The 19,606-nt window shown below is 37.9% G+C and overlaps 1 protein-coding gene across 2 annotated transcripts in view; it reads left to right on the top strand.

Annotated features, from left to right (window-relative positions):
* MID1 (midline 1) overlaps positions 1–12,006 on the top strand; it is a gene marked incomplete at both ends in the record, with an annotated part of 96,819 nt that extends 84,813 nt beyond the window's left edge. For both annotated transcript variants that reach the window (XM_080363230.1, XM_080363229.1), the window contains 3 exons: positions 7,577–7,738; positions 9,936–10,143; positions 11,658–12,006. In XM_080363230.1, the coding sequence (XP_080219356.1) occupies positions 7,577–7,738; positions 9,936–10,143; positions 11,658–12,006 (719 nt within the window). The remainder of the gene's footprint in view (positions 1–7,576; positions 7,739–9,935; positions 10,144–11,657) is intronic.
* Between the last annotated feature and the right edge of the window lie 7,600 nt (positions 12,007–19,606).

The following is a 19,606-nucleotide window of genomic DNA, read 5'->3' as shown; positions in this document are numbered from 1 at the left end:
ACTATTCCTCTGAGAAAACTATATTTTCTAACCTTTGGTCAGGAAGTCTGGGTTCAGTGCATAGCAATCATTGACTATGAGTTTGGAGAAGTCATTTAACTTCTTCCTGTTCCCCATATGTTTAACAGGAATAGCACTAGCGGACAAGTATTTGCTTTATGAAACTGAAGGATTCTGAAATGAACCAAATCAATAAAAAAGTGCAGTTTGTTCCATAATTGTGTATTTAATTTGGAACTCATTGCCACAGAGGGCTGTTGATTACATTCTGGTTGAGTTCAAGAGATGACTGGACAAATCATGCAAGAAAAATCCACTGAGAACAATGAGGTGCAGAAGTGATTTTGTTCTTTCAACAAATGTTGAAAGAACATGCTGTGGACATGTTTGCATACTTCATATCAATGGAAAAATGATATGGTCTATACCAAGTCTCAGTACTGATCCAAAATCTTGCACTGACTACTCTGTTGGTGTAAGCACCTATTTTTCTCCATCACTAAACTGGAGTTAGTTCTCCAAGCCACCTGAAAGGATACCTGAGGCTTCATGCACTGGCATTTTAAAACTATTTTTAAATGTTATACTGTAAATATATCATGGTTTCCAGGACTGACTGAAAAATTGAGTGGATTATTGAAAATTCTATGAGTGCTTTGCTGAAACTTTCATCCAGTATTTCATTAAGCAGCCTAATTTTCAAAATCACATTGTAAAATTTAAGACTTCTGGAAAGACCAAGTAACCTTCAATACATGCTCCTACATCTGAGTGAACTGGACATCAAAAAGGTATAATAGTAATTTGGAATAAATTGGAGAATGATAGGTAGAGAAGGAAAAGGTTCTGTTATTAATTACTACAAAGCAGACAGGTCTTAATGATAACACAGTACTTTGCTTGTTTTCTGACACAATTTTATCTATTGCTTTATGCTAGAAGGCTTTATGCAAGTCAGCTATTGGCACTTTGTGTAAACACAGAAGCAGAAAGCAGTACCATTTCCACATCTTTGTGATGTGGGGTTTTTCTCTTTGCTTACTGGTGAATAAATAACAAGGTATTTCAATTTTAGGCTGTATTGCAGGTTTCCCATGTGAAGGCAAAAGCTTTGATCTGCAAAACATGTATCAATTAGTCTATTTTCAGAGATGCAATATGATAATTTTGGGGTATAGTATGAAGTGCTCAGTCTGAACTTTCATTTTACCACTTTTAAAAAATAATGTCATTAAAAGTTTGAAGATAAAACAACTCAACACTGTAAGAAACTTTGTTTACAAAATGCTCTGAAGACCTTGAAAGGCAATAGAAAGAAATTAAGGAACTGGGCCCTTTTTGTTTTCTTTTTATCTTTTTGTTTGTTTGTTTGTTTTTAATGCAATAATTCTTACACAAATATCCCAGCTGTTAGTTTCAATTTATTGAAAGTTATAATGTCAACCCAAATTAAATACATGCATATATAAGTATATGTGGAAAGGTTTTCTAAATGTTGTAAAGCTTTTTTTTTACTCTCATTATTTAATGTAGGCTTGAACACCTCCAATAGAGATATTCCCACCAAATCTAACTGCTACAGATCTGCCCAGGTTTCTAACACATGGGACTCTCAGTTCATTCCAGCTTCCATTGGTATGGGAAATCTGCCCGCTAACATGCTGATTTTACTCAGAACACTGCTTGGACCTTTCTTTACTTTATTGGATTACATTCCTTGTCCTGCACCAGGGTCTAATATCCCACTTTTATAGACAACTTTCTAAGATTGTCCCTAGAATATCGCAGTGTGCCTTAATAGTGTTGTATTACACAGAGAACTATTTTAACTGTAAGTGGTATTAGCAGGCACTGCACATCAGCCCTCATGTTTTGCTGAACTGAAGCCACATGATTTCTTTTTAAATCCTTTTTAATGGAGTAGATTCTGGATTAGCACAAATTTCCTTCGATTTATGGCACTTGCATGCTGTTGCACATATTTATTTTTTTAAATTTATTTCTCTGTCATACCCCAAAAGGTTTCCCTTGGTATTGTGTGTGCCTTGTAGCAGATAATGTAAGCAGGTTCATAGATTGTCTTCAGTTCTGTGTTTTTGTAGCTACGAATTAGTCTCAAGGGAGTAGCTAGAGTACTATGTTAAACCAACAAGCTTTTTTTCCCCTGAGACAATAGGAATCACTTTGCATACATACCCACCTACTGTGCTAATGGAGGTTGTTATTTTGGAATCGGTTCTTAAAACCACACAGCCAGACTGGCTGCACTTTCCACTCCTCAGTACATTTCCCCCACCAGAGGCATATATCATTCAGAGATTGCTAAGAATTCAGTAACAAAAACACGCAATCCTATGTTTTTCTAGTGTATTTTCTATCCAACATAATCAACTATATTCTTTTTTATTAACTGAAAAATTGGAGAGTTAACATTGCATGGAAAAGGTCCAAATAGAGTATTTCGTTTTGAATCTTATTTCATACAGGAAAGATTATTTCCAAATGTGGCCAAACTGCTTGGCTACTAAATGTTTGGCAATCCTGTTCTGTGCATAAGAGCAATACAGAACTTGAAATTAAGCAGGCTTTTACTAAAGCAGTTGTTCTCAGAGTTATACCATTCACACATTTGCATTTCTGAGAGGCAGTTAATCACCTGCAATCTGAATATTGTAAAGGTTTTTAAAATGACTTTGTCACTAGCTAGCTAACAAGCATTATAATTTCATTATCCCATTTCAATACATTTTCAAGTATTTATTGAGTATGCATTTTTTTAGCATCATGGAATTGCTTTAGTGTGCTTCAGGAAGGTTAAAATTTAAACACCAATACAAGATGTATTCATGGAAAACACCTCTCTCTCTTTAAGACAAAAAGCAGTGAATAATTCTCTCTTTCCTGGTAAATGGAATATAGGTTAGTTAGTTTCATCAGCTAAATACTAAAAATCACTATATTAAGGATAGAGTGTACTGTCAGAACCTTCACAGTGTTACAAGTTTACTCTTCCTATAAAATAGGATAAAATTATGTTGAAGGACTTAAGAAAATTAGGAGCCAAAACTTCTGTGAAAAACAGAAAGTTTATGATTCACCAATTAGTTTTTGAATATTCTAGCTTTTGTCTGTTTCTGGAAGTTTTAATTTATTAAAAACAGATTCGTTGCAATCTTCAGTAGACCAAGATGACTTCTGTCTCTTGAAGAATATAAAAAGAGTGTATTTCTTAAAAAAATGTGATGTGTTTTGCAGAAATCCTGCATATATTATTTTCTTTCTTGTGGGAATGCAGAGTGGGGGTGGAAAGCCGCTACCTTCACCTAGTGTATTTGTTCTATCCATTTGAATCGGTAATAATTTATTTAAGTAGACCATTTAAAAATTATTAAAATACTCAAGAGATTAAATAACCTTCCTATGACTTCAGCGCTTCTCTTCCAGTTTTCAAGATGATATATTTTATTAAAATCTACCAGTGTAAATTTTAGGAGGATTTACACCCTCAGATTTTTCTCATCTGTTTTTTAAAGTGCATCAACAGCCAACACCAGGGAAACAGCTTTACAAATTATTACCTCCAGACTGTGAGAAACTCGTTTTGAAAACTCACACATCCTGTACAGACATCCCTGTGCCCACTGCACCATTCCAGGATGCAATTTAAATTCTCTACATTTTTGTAGGCTACAGTTTTAAAATACATTGTTTTACCACCTGCATAGCCCTGTAGAAAGCCCTGGGTTTTTGAAACTAAAAACCTGAATGTGGCCTGGATTAGGAGGGGGTACAATGGAAGATCCTTAGCTCCTGCTGCTGCGTCAGTGAACAGAAGATGTGGCTTCTCCACTTAACCAGCCACAGGGAGCTGAGGAGACAAATGCTAACCCCAGATTCTCACGATGCCAGGCTGCTTGCTCATTTCCCTGAACTTATCTTAATCACCTTATTTTTTATTCAGAGAAGAAAAGCTGTCCTGACATGGCAGAATTGCAGACAAATTCTTTTTATGTAGTGACAAAATTTTCTTTCATACCTAAATGCTTATCTTGATTGCCACTAGTTGCTATTCTCCATTCTGAAGGATTTTGGACTTGTAGATTGACACCATCAAAACTTCATTCCCAAGATTTCTAGATGGAAGTGCTGTTTAAGAACTGTTATCGGATAGCTCACAGTCAGGGAGCACATGGACGCATCACTAATCCCCTTGGTACAGAGGCAAGAGCCAAGCTTGTTGGGACAGCAGTGTTTGTTGAGCAAAGTGACTGAGTCAGTCACTGCACATCCAACATTTATTGTACACCAGTAGTCTAGGGTGCCTAAGAATGGTAGGACAAATAAAAGAAACCCCACTTGTGTTGTGTCATCAAGGAGGATAGACCCTTCTCCTAGAACACAAGTCAGGATAAACAAAGGGTTCCCAACTCTCTTTATTGACCATGCAGATATTTTAGGGTAGGTAAGGTCCTAGCGCAGGAACTCTGCTCTTTGTACACCTGCCCATTAGTGTATTGTCATTAACCCCAGTAGCAGAAGCCAAGATGTAGCAATACCTAAAATGATCATGGCTCTGCCTTCTATACACAGAAATCCAAATTAACCATTAACTGGATTATTTAATAATATAATAATTTACCCTGTGTGAGTATTTGCAAACTAGTTGAGTATTGGGTGTATATAAATCCACATATGTGGGAGGAGAAGACAGACTGGAGAGGAGACTGATAGCAGCATAACTGTACCTTTACAGTCCTTTATATACCCATTTAGATCCAAGTTTCTATGCCTCATCAAGGAGTGATCGGCCTCTGAAGGGTAACATGAAAACTGTCATGATAGCCTGAAAAATGTACCCGTTAGAGAGTTGTAGTGATGTTTCGTCTCTAGTTTTGAGATTCTTTACCAAAAATCTAAGCACTTCTGGGTCTACATAAGAGTTTGTTTATATATGGTCTATGTATACCATAGACCTTTGTTTTCAAAGTGCAGTTGTGGAAAGAGAAAACACTTCCAGAACCACTGTCTGGATTCATGCCACTTACTGTCATATGTTATCTAATACCCCATCAGAGACATCTGAGTTAAGGATTCCTTGGTTATCTTGGACTCCCTCTAAATCCAGTACTTCATTTTGGTTTACTTTAACTTAACACTTATTTTACAACAGCACCTATGAGTCAGATAAGTGATGGTCTCAGTCCAAAATCAGCGTGGTAGTTCAACTACAGAAAAACTGTGCCTTTAATACCTGTGGCAAATTTTTATTGGGAAAAGATGAGCATTCCTCTGAGCAGTTAGTGAAATATTTTATGCCAGGTAACTGCTGATTTTATTTCCTTTCTTTCTCTTAGGAAACCCATTCACACCCAGTCTAAAAAAAAATAAATATCATCCAGTAGGTATGATTCAGTGAAACAAGATGTGGACTGATGTTGCTATAGGCAGTTTACTACAGGTGCTAGGCACAGCTGGAGTTTTCAAGGGGTATAACACTGTGTTCTTTTGTTTTCAGGAGATAGGTGGATGATTGCTCTATATGATCTAGTTTTGTGATAGTCTTGAGAAAAACAGTGCTGTGAGGTTGGTTTTCCTTGCAGGTTCTATCCACATATAGCAAAATGAATCCCATGTAACTGATATTTAGGGAAGGTACACGTGGTCAAGACTTTCACTGGATGGAGCATAAGGAACATACTAGAATTCCTTTTTACCACTTTATGTCAGAAAACTGCAGCAAAGAAATGTTCTTATTCTGATAAATCATGTCCCAAAGGCCACAACCCATCTGTGAGTTCAGCCACAGGCTTAGGCTTTCAAACTTCAAATCAGGGTGGCAGGGGGCTTCACCTCATTTCAGATACCTGAAGTTAGAGATCTCAGCCATGCTAGTCATGTAGGCTTCCTCCCTGGCCAAAAAAAATAGAGGTACTTGTGGTAGGATGTTCACACCTGGAGAAGTGAAAGAAAATACTCACTGATTTCTGCCTCTCCTCAGAGTTCAGAAAAATACGTTAGATATTGCAGCTCTTCATTACATGATGAGGTGATATGAGTCCCACCTGAAAATGTGCCTCAGTTACCCATTTGCACAGCAGAATAAATAGCTGCCTGCCTCTCAAGGATACTATCTAATATAAGAGAAGTTTAAGAAAAAAGCTACATAATTCTTAGATTGAAATTTGGGGTGTGAGATCTGTTTCTAATGATCTTTTGTTATTAAAAGCATGTCCCAAATGAGGAAGGAATCTGTCAGCATGGTTATGAATTCTCTGTGAGTTGGTAAACCTGTATCAAAGGTCTTTTTACTTTCAAGTTTTGTACTTAGTAACCTTTTGATTTTTACTTTACATAAAGGTTTGGTATTGCCTAATATGCAGAACTGAAATTACTACTAACTTTTAAGATTCTCTTTACTAGTATTTGCTAGTAAAACATCAGGTTAAAGCTGAAAGCTATTTTTTAGTAACACAGTAGCTTTCACAACATGTTCTATATCCAATAAAGGCAGAGACCAAGAAGTCTGTCAGGTTCCTAATTCAGTCCAGTATTTTTCTTTTACGTTTTCCAGCCTTACACATGCACATACTTGCATAGACTTTCATCTGCATATATCTTTTTCTAGCTCTAAAGTTATATAAGAGGTTATGAGTACATATAGACTTCATGAATGTTAAATTTCTTATTTATCTAAACATTTATAATAAGAGAGCTATCAAATGGGGATCCACTAGACCAGAAGCTCTTAAAAATGTACAGTAAGTAATATGAATGATTGACTGTCCTTGCAGCTATAATGCAGTAGGAAAAAATTATGTAGATGAATAAATTCATCTTAATGGAGTATTTTCCTATTTTTCATATGATATTTCTCCATCCTTACTTTATTTACTTCCTTCATATTATACTTCTGCAGTACACATCAAATGTACCCAAAAAAGTTTGTAACTGGAAAATTATCTAGCTATTCTCCAGCTGACTTCTAATGATGGGGACATAAATCAAAAAATTGCATCCATTAAATTTGCTGGTTTAGATTACATCCTGGCAAAGTCTGCAGTGTAAGAGCCAAAGCTTGCTCTGAAGCCCACTTTCTACCCTGTTCAGCCTCCCATGATTTGCTTCAGGTCCTGAAGAATGCATACCTGGGGACTGTCAGCAAAGGTGCCTCCCCAGCCCTCCTAGCATTACTGCTTACATTAGATTTCTGAGACTTAAACTGAGTTCATTAATCCAAACAGTAGATTGATGGGATCTTCATAATCCTTTAGTTCTTAAGCAATAAAGAATTCCTTGTGCTGGGACACGAAGAATCTCAGACTGCTAGTGCCTTCACTGGCTCATTTCATAAATGCCCATTTTTTATGGTTGACTTCACATAGCAAGAACTTAGAAGGTACCTCGGCTGAGGGCTGATGAAATGCGTCAATGAAATTAAGTAGCGACTCAGTAAATGTAACAACACTTTAAAAGTAAAATTCCTATTAGTCCTTGGGCGCTTGAGAGTGTTCTGAATGTTCCTCTGTTACAAAGCATTTAGTATGTTATGACTAATGTGCTCTGCTTGAAATTACAGGTTTATGCAACTCAGCCGACAGCTGGATGATTGTTCCCAATATCAAACAAAACCACTACACAGTGCACGGGTTACAGAGTGGCACTAAGTACATCTTCATTGTCAAGGCCATTAACCAGGCAGGCAGCAGAAGCAGTGAGCCTGGCAAACTCAAGACAAACAGTGAGTAACAGGAGAGCCGGCACGCATGCATCCTTCTCCTTTCTTGCCTTCCCTTTTAGGCTCAATCTTTGGAAGATACAAGAGCGCATAGAAGCTTAACTTGTTTAAAGTGCTCCCTGCAATTAAAGCCGCTTATTTAAGTCAAGAGCAGAAATTACTTTTTTTTTTTTTTTTAAAGATAAATCTGTAGTTTCATTACTGGAATATCATTTAGGAACAGAGCCATCACATGTGAAATAATTGAAAATACTCTTTTGTGGTTCTGTTTTAATGTCTTCTCTATTTTTCCTCCGCAAAGCAAAAAAACCCTTTTCCTATGCTTGCAATAAAACATTTTATTTTTGTATAGCGTTCATAAGATAATTGCTACTATAATTTTATCCTCTGAAATGATCTCTTTCATAGGATGCTGGAAAATGTTCTTAGCTTCATCCCCCTCATTTTTTTTATGGAGTTCAATAAGGTGGTAGAGTAGTCAGAGATCCCACTTCAAAAAAACAATAGTTACACAAATTAATAACAGATGTAGTATACCAGTTTTAAGACTGGTTTTCAGCCTTTTTCTTCTTGTCTGCCAGCCAATCCCTCAGTCATGCAGTCATCATGGTCAGCTCTGAGCACCGGAAAGGGAACATTGAGATTTGTGCGCCCTCTGAAACCTCCTGGTAGGGGAAGATGCTTGAAGAGGGTTGATACAGAATGTTGCAAGAAAGAGGCTGCAGGGAATGGCATGTACTCATTTCTGATTTTCTTCTTTCTGCTATTAACCTGTCTTGCACTTCTGTGTAAAAGCTGCTCATACAAACCCCACATCTGCTACCAAGGATCTGCATATTATTAAACCCAGTAACCTACAAGCAAATGCATAACCAGAGGACCCATCTGGAAATGGCAAACTTTCATCCTTTTGTCTCTTTGTTACCCAGCATGTCACCAAAGTAATCTCTTGGGTGACTCAGAAATGATGTGACCAGATACAATTCAGTACAGAGAAAGATGTCCCTCAGATACTGCTTCAGCAACACAAAGGCTACTAGCCAGTTAGAGAGTCAGACTGTAGGTATTTTACTGCTGCCGAGCACTGAGAAAAAGCAGGTAAAATGTGCCTCCAAATACTTTCCAGTGCATTTATTTTATACTTGGTTGTAATATGTAACTAAATACTTGTCGCAAAAGTAGATAACTCTAAGCAATTTATGTCTTATTTGAAGTTATGTCAGTTCCTCACACAGACCTCATGAGAGCAGTCATTTCTATTTTCTGTGCATGTCATCAAATCTTCCACTTACTTTTTTTTTCCTCTTGATGTGAAAGACAATAAAAAGGGAAAAAGGCTTTGCTGGACCACTCATGGAGTCATACTTTCCTAGTTGTCTCCTGGTGGAGGTAAATGATTGTTCTGCTTTTTGACACAATGAGCAAGCCTGTCAGAATTGTGGTGAGCTTTATACATCTACAGGGTTTGGTTTACCAAAAAGCTTCCTGTTATTGTCTACAAACCTTGTGCTACAGCTGAAGATGCTTGCCAAGAGCAACAGCCTCAGTAATGTTTTTACACCATATTACCTGGACCTAGTTACAGTTCGCTTCCTTTTTTTTAATGCACACTATCCAGCACCACATGGGCATCCTTCCAGAGCAGTCCTGAATTGTTCACTGTGCTTTTTATAAATAAAGCTGTGAGTAAATGAACAGACAAAGCTAATGCTTCTTCTTATTTTCAAACTCATTTTGTGGAATTTGAAAACATACTTTTTATAGTAATGATGAAGATGTTATTATGGATCTTTATCCCTAGAGTATTAATAGAACACAACTTATTCTAAATCTAATATGCTGTAAAAAAATCAACCCTCAGACCTTTATTAGCATGTATATTCATTTTAATTACATGCAATAATTAAAGTATTCAGCTTACCTCTAGGTCAGAGATAATGGTCATGATGATTATGCAGGGCTCTTTTTAGGGATTATTGACATGAGGAAGTTAGTGCACAAGGAGATTGACAGTAAAGTGGCAATGCAAACTAGCTATTGCAGGTAGCAGAATAGGTTAGTCTATCTTGAGAATGCTTCAGATGAGGAGATTAATATGGTTATATGATCTTGTGGGCTTCTTAGAGCCTTCCTAATCCACTCTCCTTTTCAAAATCAAAGCCAAACCATTCTTCTGCCATCTCTGTCTCTGCCTCTCTAGGTCAGCCATTTAAACTGGACCCTAAATCTGCTCACAGAAAATTGAAAGTGTCTCATGATAACTTGACAGTGGAACGCGATGAAACATCCTCCAAAAAGAGTCACACACCAGAGCGATTCACGAGCCAAGGGAGCTATGGAGTAGCTGGCAATGTGTTCATTGACAGCGGGCGGCATTACTGGGAAGTGGTTATAAGCGGGAGTACATGGTATGTATATAAAAACATATGTGAAAAGAATCACTAGTTCACACCAAAGGTCTGTGCAGGTCCCAGCACAGTTTCTCTGACAGAGACCAGTAGCAGAGGCGTTGGGAGCAATACAAGAGCAAGACAAACATATACTTTCACATAATTTGTCAAACTATTTTCCCAATCTCCAGCACTTTCAGACTCCGGAACTAAGTCTACCAGATAGATCATCTTTATATTTAACGGTCCTCACAGGACTTTTCCTCCATGATTCAGGATGGTTGATTTTTGAACCCACATACAATACATTTTATTATTTTAGCAAATTGAAGAGGTCAGAAAATTTCATCTTGTTTATACAACAGAACAAACTTTGTAAGTGGGATCATTTATTTAGGAGGACAATTGGACGAACCAGTTTCACAGAGGTGGGAGCCAGATTAGCTTCTGGGGCAGGGGGAGTGAAGCAGCAGTGCTGTAGGTCTGTGCCCCAGGGTATGAAGCGAGGGGCAGGAAATGGAGGAGTGCATTCCTCTGCTCCTGAATGATCCTCTGCATCACACTGCGGTGGATTTCAGGGGCCCTTTAGTTAGTGGAAGATATGTCATCCTTTGGGATTCAAAGGCAACAATCATGATGGAAGTTAATGGAGTGGAAAAATCAGTAAGGTCGCGAGGTATGCCCACTGTCTCAAACAAGAAAAATGCTGTTTGCCAACACTAAGGAATGGAAATAGGGTAACTTATGGCACATTAATCTCTGTTGGTTGAAAGCCCAACAAATACTGCAGTGTCTCTAGAACGTGAGGAACTTTTACATTTCTTTTATATATGAGGAATCAGGTATTTGCCCTTGGTGTCCATTAATGAGAACGTTTTCACAATCCTTTTACCCTGCACATCTTGCCGTAAATTATGGTTTGCAGAGCAAATGTCTTCACCTAAAATTGCTTCACTTGGCTCAAAACCCAGTTTGAAAAATGTTCATTGAATTTAAAAACCACACCAACATCTGGCAAAACATATTTGAGAATGGCAAAAATGTTTTTTTTTTTTTTAATGTGTCTTTTGATATTTACTCTTGCATTCCTTCTTCTGGGCCATATATTAAAGGAGCAAGGAGAGATCAGATTAGCTGACAGATAGCAATGCATTAAAAAATCAATGAATTTCTCTGTATTCGTCTGTGTGGAAGTGGAAATCTGAGGCCCACTGATTGAAACTGAGGACTCAACAATCTTCCTTTTGAATACCAGAGGCAAGCGCTCCAAAAGATAGCCATAGCAGCCAAACTACAAACAATGTGAGGGACAATAAAATTTCCCCGATGTCTCAGACTCAAAAGAGAGACAGGGAAAAACATTAATTAAGCCTGCGCAGATATTGCGGTGAAGTGTCTCTTAATTAGAACTCAACCAGCAGAAGTAAGAGGCTGGGGCATTCCAGTGAGTCCTCTGGGCTAACATTTGACTGCACTGAGAGACAAACCTGCCAGAAACCATTTGTTTCCTTGAGTTGTTTTTTATTTTGCAGGTATGCCATTGGTATTTCTTACAAGTCAGCACCGAAGCATGAGTGGATTGGGAAGAATTCTGCCTCCTGGGTGCTTTGCCGCTGCAATAACACGTGGGTGGTGCGGCACAATAGCAAAGAAATCCCCATCGAACCCGCACCTCACCTCCGGCGGGTCGGGATTTTGCTGGACTATGACAATGGTTCCCTTGCTTTTTATGATGCTTTGAACTCTCTACACCTTTACACTTTTGACATTACATTTGGGCAGCCAGTGTGCCCCACGTTCACTGTGTGGAATAAGTGTTTGACCATTATAACCGGCTTGCCCATCCCTGACCATCTAGACTCCTCTGAGCAGCTTGCATGACTGCTAAAAGCCAAAAGGTAGGATGATATGTCTTCCTGGGGTGGCTAGGAGGCTGCCCACAGGAGCTTGCCCAGAGCTGGTGGACTGCATGGCATCCCAGCCTTTGCTGCTGAATGCCAAATACAGCTGGAACTGAAATGGGGACAATATCTCTTTACTGTGTACTTTGTATGGAAGGACAAGAAATGGCTTTAATAATATCTTAGAACTTTCTTTTGCAGTTGGTTTTGTTTGGTTGGTTTTGTATTTAGTCTCTTACTGGAAGATTTCTAAATTATTTATAAAAAAAAAGGAAAAAAAAAAAGAAAAGAAAAAAAAAAAAGAGATAAGGGAAAGCCTGGTATGGACACCTGGAAAATTACTTGTTTTGCACATTGATGGTCCTACTAATTAAAATTTCATCAGCCCTCTACATCATTTTATTTTACAGTGGATAAAAGCAGGAAATTGGAAGACTGAAAACTGTGCAGTGGACAAGTCGGTATACTGCAGGTTTTATTCATGCCAATATTAGTGCTCTCATTACCAGTCTTACTGAGTGTGAGATCTCCTAATTTCTACTGTGCACATGGGAGTGTGCAGACCAAACAGAATAAAAATAAACAACCGAGGAAGTGGAGCTAGCCAACACAGGAAAAGAAGAAATTTCAATTTACTTCTTTTTACAGGGCAGTGCTCTCTCTGTTCATAAAAAACATGTGGATTATCTCCTAGAAATGTGAGTGCATAAATCATCTGGTGATTTATTTTATTGATGGCAACATTCCCATCTACCAGTGCTTCACCTTCATCTTTGGGAAACATTGTAGTATCACTAAGGCTGTAAAAGACTGATACCATCTCTGAAATCAGCAACACCGGAGGAGAGCAGCCAATTCAAGGTCTGACTCCAGACTAAATTGATAAAGCACGACATCATTTAAGGGTTGATTGTAATGGAAGATGTCATGGTTCTGATGGTAGACATGTGAATGCTTATTGCTGATTTTACAAGGTTTAACATAGCAAGCCCAGCCAACAACTCAGAAGTGAGACATGCTCCACCTTACCATAGATTTTAAATTAAATACAAATGTTTCATTGTTGTACACTATGTAGTCTCTATAACAAAGCAAGGAAATCTGTTTTACATGTGCTGTATGGAAAAACACTACAGCTGGAATTTGCTTATAGTTTTCATTGTCTTCTGTTGTTTGGGAAAGCACAGTTCTCCTTGTGAATGAGGAGTAAATAGCAAGTTTTCAGCAGCAGTAGGAATCTGGCCCTATGTTCATCCCTGTGTTGGTGGATGAACTTGAGTGTAGGCAACATACTATATCTCAAACCGAATCTTCTTTTTTTCTCTTTTCCTTCTACAGAATAGAAGCCATTTGTATTTGCTACAATGCTTATCTATAAATGATCATTTAGGGAGATGCTTGAGGCATATGACAACTTTAAAAGAATGGTTTTCCTACAGGATTTTTGGTTGCTATGCAAGTGGTTAAAATCTGCCTGTGTAGAAGAGGATAAATTGAATATCAGCTTTAAGAAAACTTGTGCTCTGTAATTTCTAACTATGCTTTAGGTGTCTTTTGAAAAGGATGCCTTAATGCACTTTGTTCATTAGTGGGTCCAAAGTAAAATGGTCCCAAGCTCAGCTTCTAATTTTTTAAATACTGATTCCCCAGGTACCAACCCGTACTGCAGTTTGCCTTATGATGATGTCAAAAACTTATGAGCAAGTTGAGGAATACGTACATGCATATTGGGTTTTTTTTTTTCCCTTTTTTTTCAATAGAAAATAAATGCTTATCCATATTCCTTTGATTTCCCTTTACATGCCCTACTAACTGCTGAATTAAATGGAGAAAAGTCTGACAGTATGTTGCTGGTACCATGTCTTTCAGCTGGGCAATATCTCATGGTTCACAGGTAGGATCCATTGACCTTTCCAGAGTTGATATAAATAAGGCAAAATGTGTACGTATAGTGAACTGCAGAGTTTATCATACTGTCTTTAATAATACAGAAATGTATACTGTCAAAAATGAAAAATAAATAAATTCCCAAACATTACATTTTAAAATTGAGCAAAGTGTTACCAGTACAATCTGATGTACATTGCCCAGATGATCTGTCCTGGTATGTTTGGAAGGTAGTTGAGATGGCATGAAAATTGTTATAATGAGTTTACAGGACATCACTGATGCAAAGCTGTGATTAAAAGATGCAGGAGCAAAGGAGTTTTAATGTAGGATTATTGTGAAGTTTCTGCCTAAAATGAAAGGGTATATTACCAAAGTGCATGTAGCAAGGCTGTGTATCTTCTCTTTTGCCAGAAATATTAAATCTAGAAGCTGATTTCAGTAGTGGACAAACTGAAAACACTGTTCAGCATTTGGCCATACCACATTGGCAGAGATTGAGCTAGATGGAACTAATACCATAGATTTGGAAAGATCCCAAATGATCTCACATATTTTCACTGTAAAGACAGACCATGAGTCTAAACACAGATCATGATTTTTGCCAATAGAAAAAGAATGGTCTGTTATCTACAAGCCTTGCTCTATCATTTTTATTTTAACAGAATATACTTCATTTGGAGCTAAGCCACTTTTCTCTAGCGGACTATTAATTCAGGCAGTACTCTTTGTGCATATATGTTTGTGCATACATGTATACATATGTATGGGTATGCACACACTAGTATATGCACAAATATAGTGTGTAATTTGTGTATATGCAGACATACATATATACACACAGACTTACAGTAATTAGTCAGGTGTTTCTTTTTTGCTTGTTTCTTGAACATTTCACATTCTGTATGGCTATGAGGAAACAAGTTTGCTATGAATGGTATTCTTCTGGACATTTTTTAATGAACAAAATCTGTTTATTTTACAATACTTGATTCAATGCCTGATTAATCAATAAAAACTTCCGTATGAAAATGTAGCTTCTGTGGTCTGTGGCATTTTGCATGGCCCATAGTAATCAATTGAAATCCAGGGGAACAGAAAACCTCATGTAAAAATAAAACATGGTACTTTAATGTAGTGTACAGTCTTAGATGAAAGTTTTTCTCTTATTTTTGAAAGTTTTGTGACTGGGAATGAGGTAGCATTGAATAATGCTGTGTTTAACCAAGGCAGATTTTTGAGGAATAGTCTGCTGAGATGCAAGCAATGAATGTAGTAGATAAAGCCTGTGTTGGTATAGTGATTGTTTTGAGGGTGTGTTTAAAACAAGTTGTGATTCAGCAGTTAGAGTAAACTATAGCACAACCTCTTTAGAAGAAAGTAGCAGTGCCTCCAAGTAGTCAAATGTCTTGTCTAGCATGTGATGGTGGAATGGTGGGGGACCTATTTCCCTCCGAGGCCAGATAAGATTTTCCTTGTGTTAGCCTTCCCTGTATTAATGCATGTCTAATGGGGAAAAAAATCATTCAGGAATGAGCTGTATGTCACAAATTATTTAGTAGACTGTCTCCAGCCCACTATAGTTTCCCATTGTTGGCTTTCAGAGAGCAATGTGAGAGATGAAGTCGCTGTATTTCCTGCCATGATTTTATTCTTTGTTTTGGGTATCTCATTGTTTTGGGTAACGCAATGCTCAGTGAAGAGGCCCTCACTGAGCACTGGGTCCTGAGGATAGGAAGCCTAAAAATCCTTCAGGTGTGGGTGCACCGTGAAAAGCTGGAAATCTGCAAGTACAGGTGAAAAACGGTGCACATTCTTCATTATATTAGCAATAGTAGATCACTAAATAACAGTGTGCATTAACTGTTTTAATCCTATGACATAACTGCAAAGACTATTCATTCCTTATAAAATGCAACAGGACACTATTTCCAGCATAAAGTGTCAGCTATTTAAAAATTTCATTGTGAGATGGCCAGCATTTATAAGCATTATGAGGCACTATCGACAGTGGGAGATTTCATTAAACAATTAATTGACATTGAACACAGTGTAAGTATTTCTTTCTTAATTATTCTGATAAAGCAAATCCTAGTAGTTCCCAGATTCTGCTTTTAGTTATGACAGCACAAATTTCAGATAAACCCAAGCACCAAAACAAAATGAGAAGTTCTAGTGGCTCTTATCTGAGTCACCAAAACTGAGGCTATTTCTTTTAATTGGAAACACTGTCTTAATTTCTGATTTAGGAGTGCAGAAGAGCTGGACCCACACAAAGGACACACTGGGCCGTCACAGTAACCAGCCAGCCCATGACTGGCCTGAACACCATTGGTGGGGCAGCATTGGGAAGCCAGTGATAAACAAAAAACATGCACAGGATGCTTATGTAGCGATGTACTAGCAATTTTCTTGTAACACTATCTCTAATGTCTTTTCACATACTGATCTTTCCAGTAGTGGAAGTGTGTATTAAGATATAGGAATGTAAAATGCAGTATTTTCCGATGTTGTTGGTTTAGTTGCCCATTTAGAAATTAGCACAGTGTTCTGAACTTCAGCCTTCATTTTTGCCTTTTCCACGTAGAGGAAAGTCCTGGTCACTCCAAAGTGATGGTGGTTGGTGTTCTAGGTTATGTTGAGCTATTGGTTTTTATTGTGCTTTTTGAAGCAAAATAAACTCGCCTTACCTTTTGACCTTTGATTTAGCACTGGTTTTCATATAAAAAGTTAAGATACTAAAGAGCAATGATGTGAACAGTGGATGTGCAATGTGGATGAGACTCTTGGTTTGGACTGTGAGGCTTAAGGCATCTGTGTACAGAAATCTCTGTGCCAAGACAGACTGATTTGTCATTCATGTAGGAGTTGAATAGTACAAGTGCAAGTGTTTTCTTCTGAAGTAGACTTTTGCATTAACTCCACTCTTGGAGAGGAATATTCTGTTTCTTTAATTTTTTTTTAAATTGGTTTTCTGATTCAAGTGCCGACTATGTTAGCAAGACTGTAAGTAAAATGATCTTTCATCATGTTACTTATTTTAGCAAGCCCTACCGTGTCACGTGCCTCTGGCAGGCTGCTGAACACATCAGCTGCAACCATAACCTTTGCAACATCACCTCTGATGTCTGGACTGACGTTTAAACAGTTGGTCAAGTATATGACTTTCCAAGGTAGGCTTCATCTTGCTTTGAGTAAGGAACTCTAGCACAAATAGGGATACCAGTTCAGGGTGAGAAGCTCACATATTTCACAAAGATGTTTTAGGGAAGATATGGGCTTGAATACCATCAGCATTGAGGCAGTTCTGGCTTAGAATGATGATGATGTATTAGGAATGCATGAAGTCTTCTACTACAATGTGTCATTATTACTGCTGCCTGAGGGACAGAGGTAACAAAAGAGAGAGTTCTGGAGCGGTGCGGAGAGAGATCACCCAGAGTGACAGGAGAGCTGGAAACCTGCCACCGCCACCTGCCCTGGCGCCATGCTGCAGCTCTGCAAAGCAAGTCTGCACCTATTCTTCCTTTTGTTACAGCTCAGACCCCATTCACATTCCCAAATGACAGGAAAAAATATCACAATTATACGTTTGAAATCCTAACCTGAATAAAAGCAGCAGGGCAGGGATGACAGCCCCAGGCCTTGATTCTCCTTTATTCACCTAGGTTTTTACATCAGTTGACTTCAAAGGAGACAGTCCTGATTTACACAGAGGAAGGTACAAGCTCGTGAACCTCCAGCTTCCAAAGGGTCAAACCCAACTGCAGCAGGAGCCCCTGTGTGAACAGCTCGGCATTCCTATTAAATCACGTCTTTGGAGAAAGCACGTTAGCTGCCAGCAAAACGGCAGTTTCTCATGAGCTGTTTCCCAAGGCCAGCACAGGTGTGTTTTAAAATGTATGCTTCTTTTAAAATGTAGAGTTCAATAACATTCTTCTTGGGTGAATTGTTCAGGCAATGCTTTGCTGTTTCCTCCAGTCAGGGTGGGAACACTTCTTTTAGCAGGTGCTGCGTTACTTTCATTAAGAATCATGAGAACGGCAGATACATAGGTTATGACACAATGCTGCAACATAAGACTATTGTTCTTGGACTTCCATTTAAAAATGGATAATAACTGAAGAACTTTAGAAGTCTACTTCCTCTAACTCTTTGTTCTAATTTATATAATTGTTTGAATGTATGGATATTTTTCCTCTCAAGGAATTATCACCTCCTTTCTTTTTAATACACATAGACATATAGTAATTAGGAGCATTCCTGAAAATCCATGAATTCATAGAATAGCTTATAATCAAGCCTTTGAAAGACAGCAAATGGAGGTTTTGTATTTTGCATAATGTTAGTTGTTTAACAGGGAAAAAGAGCTATAGGTGTTTGGATCACTGAAACATTTAGAAAATGACAGTCAAGTGCCATATAGAGGATGGGAAACTTTCCATTAGTAATTTATTATTTCTCCCTCATTTTTACTTTATATGGAAAACAAACTATTTCACTTTAAAATATTTCTATTCTCCTTCAGTTTCTTCACCTTTCTTTTCTGCTTTCAGTCTCATTTTCAGATTTTAAATATTTGAATAGCAAGAAGTATGTATTTTTAAAAGTTGGATTTATTTTTTATTTTCTTGAAAATTACCTTTTTCAAGAGACTCACAGAAAGTGAAATGAAAAGTCAAAACACTAATGCAACATGGCAGCTTGAAAGTTGAGAATATATTTGATGTAGAAGTTAAAGAAGGAGTGCAGATAAGCCTGTCACTCTTCTACAATTACTGAATTATTTAGTTTCATTATTGTGGGCTTAATAGCATTGCTCTCTAATTAAAACAGTGTTATGTGAAATGATTAAGGAGCACAAGCAGAAGAATAGTACCTTACTGTAGGATAACCCTGGAACAAGTCTCCTTTAATAGCAATATACGTATTTAACCTCATTAATGTCAGCTCAGGTTTGCTGGGTGGTTGGAGTGTTTTTCATTTTTAAATATTGTGTTCCCTCTTTAGCAGTAGTTCCCAGCCTAGCAGTATGTGTCTCCTTTGGGAAGCACAGGGTCTAGTTCCTTATGAAATTGGGAAGAAGTCCTCCCTATGGCAAGTGTGCAGGTGGTGCTAGCACAATAAGAACATCTCCTACTGGCAGGGGCAATTTGACCTATATTTCTGTCATCTTGTCTGCGTGAGTAGCAGTGATGGCCAAGCTGATGCTGAAATAGGTTCGTCCAGATCTGTGGGTGTGGGAAGAGGTGGAAGGCCTCTCTGGTAGATCACAGCTAGGGATTACAACCAGTGGTATACCCAACCCAGAATTAGAAATTAACAAATACAGATTTGTTCCTTAAACCAATCAGTAACATACCCTTTTAATTTCTTCAGGTGACTGTGACCTCTCTCTCAATTTGTTCAACAGTTGAGCATCTAAAACAGTTGGAGTTGAAAATCTGTAGGGTTTTTTTTCTAACTGTTGGGGTTTTGTGAAAGTGCTTTGAACACAAATGTCAGTAGCTTATGGCAGACGGTAGAGGTCAGGAACAACATAGGACCTAGAGAATAAATACAAATGTAGGCTGAGTTCAGAACGGCAGAATACTGCTCACAAACATAGTTTTCATCAATCCTAATCGAAAATACTCATGCAGGTGAAGAGAGAGAAACACAACTTAATTCAGTCTTGGCATGTGCATGAATAA

Source organism: Nesoenas mayeri (genome assembly GCF_963082525.1).
Source record: "Nesoenas mayeri genome assembly, chromosome: 1".
Lineage (NCBI taxonomy): Eukaryota > Metazoa > Chordata > Aves > Columbiformes > Columbidae > Nesoenas > Nesoenas mayeri.
The sequence above is the reverse complement of the archived record's forward strand: the minus strand, read 5'-3'. Positions and strand labels throughout refer to the sequence as shown.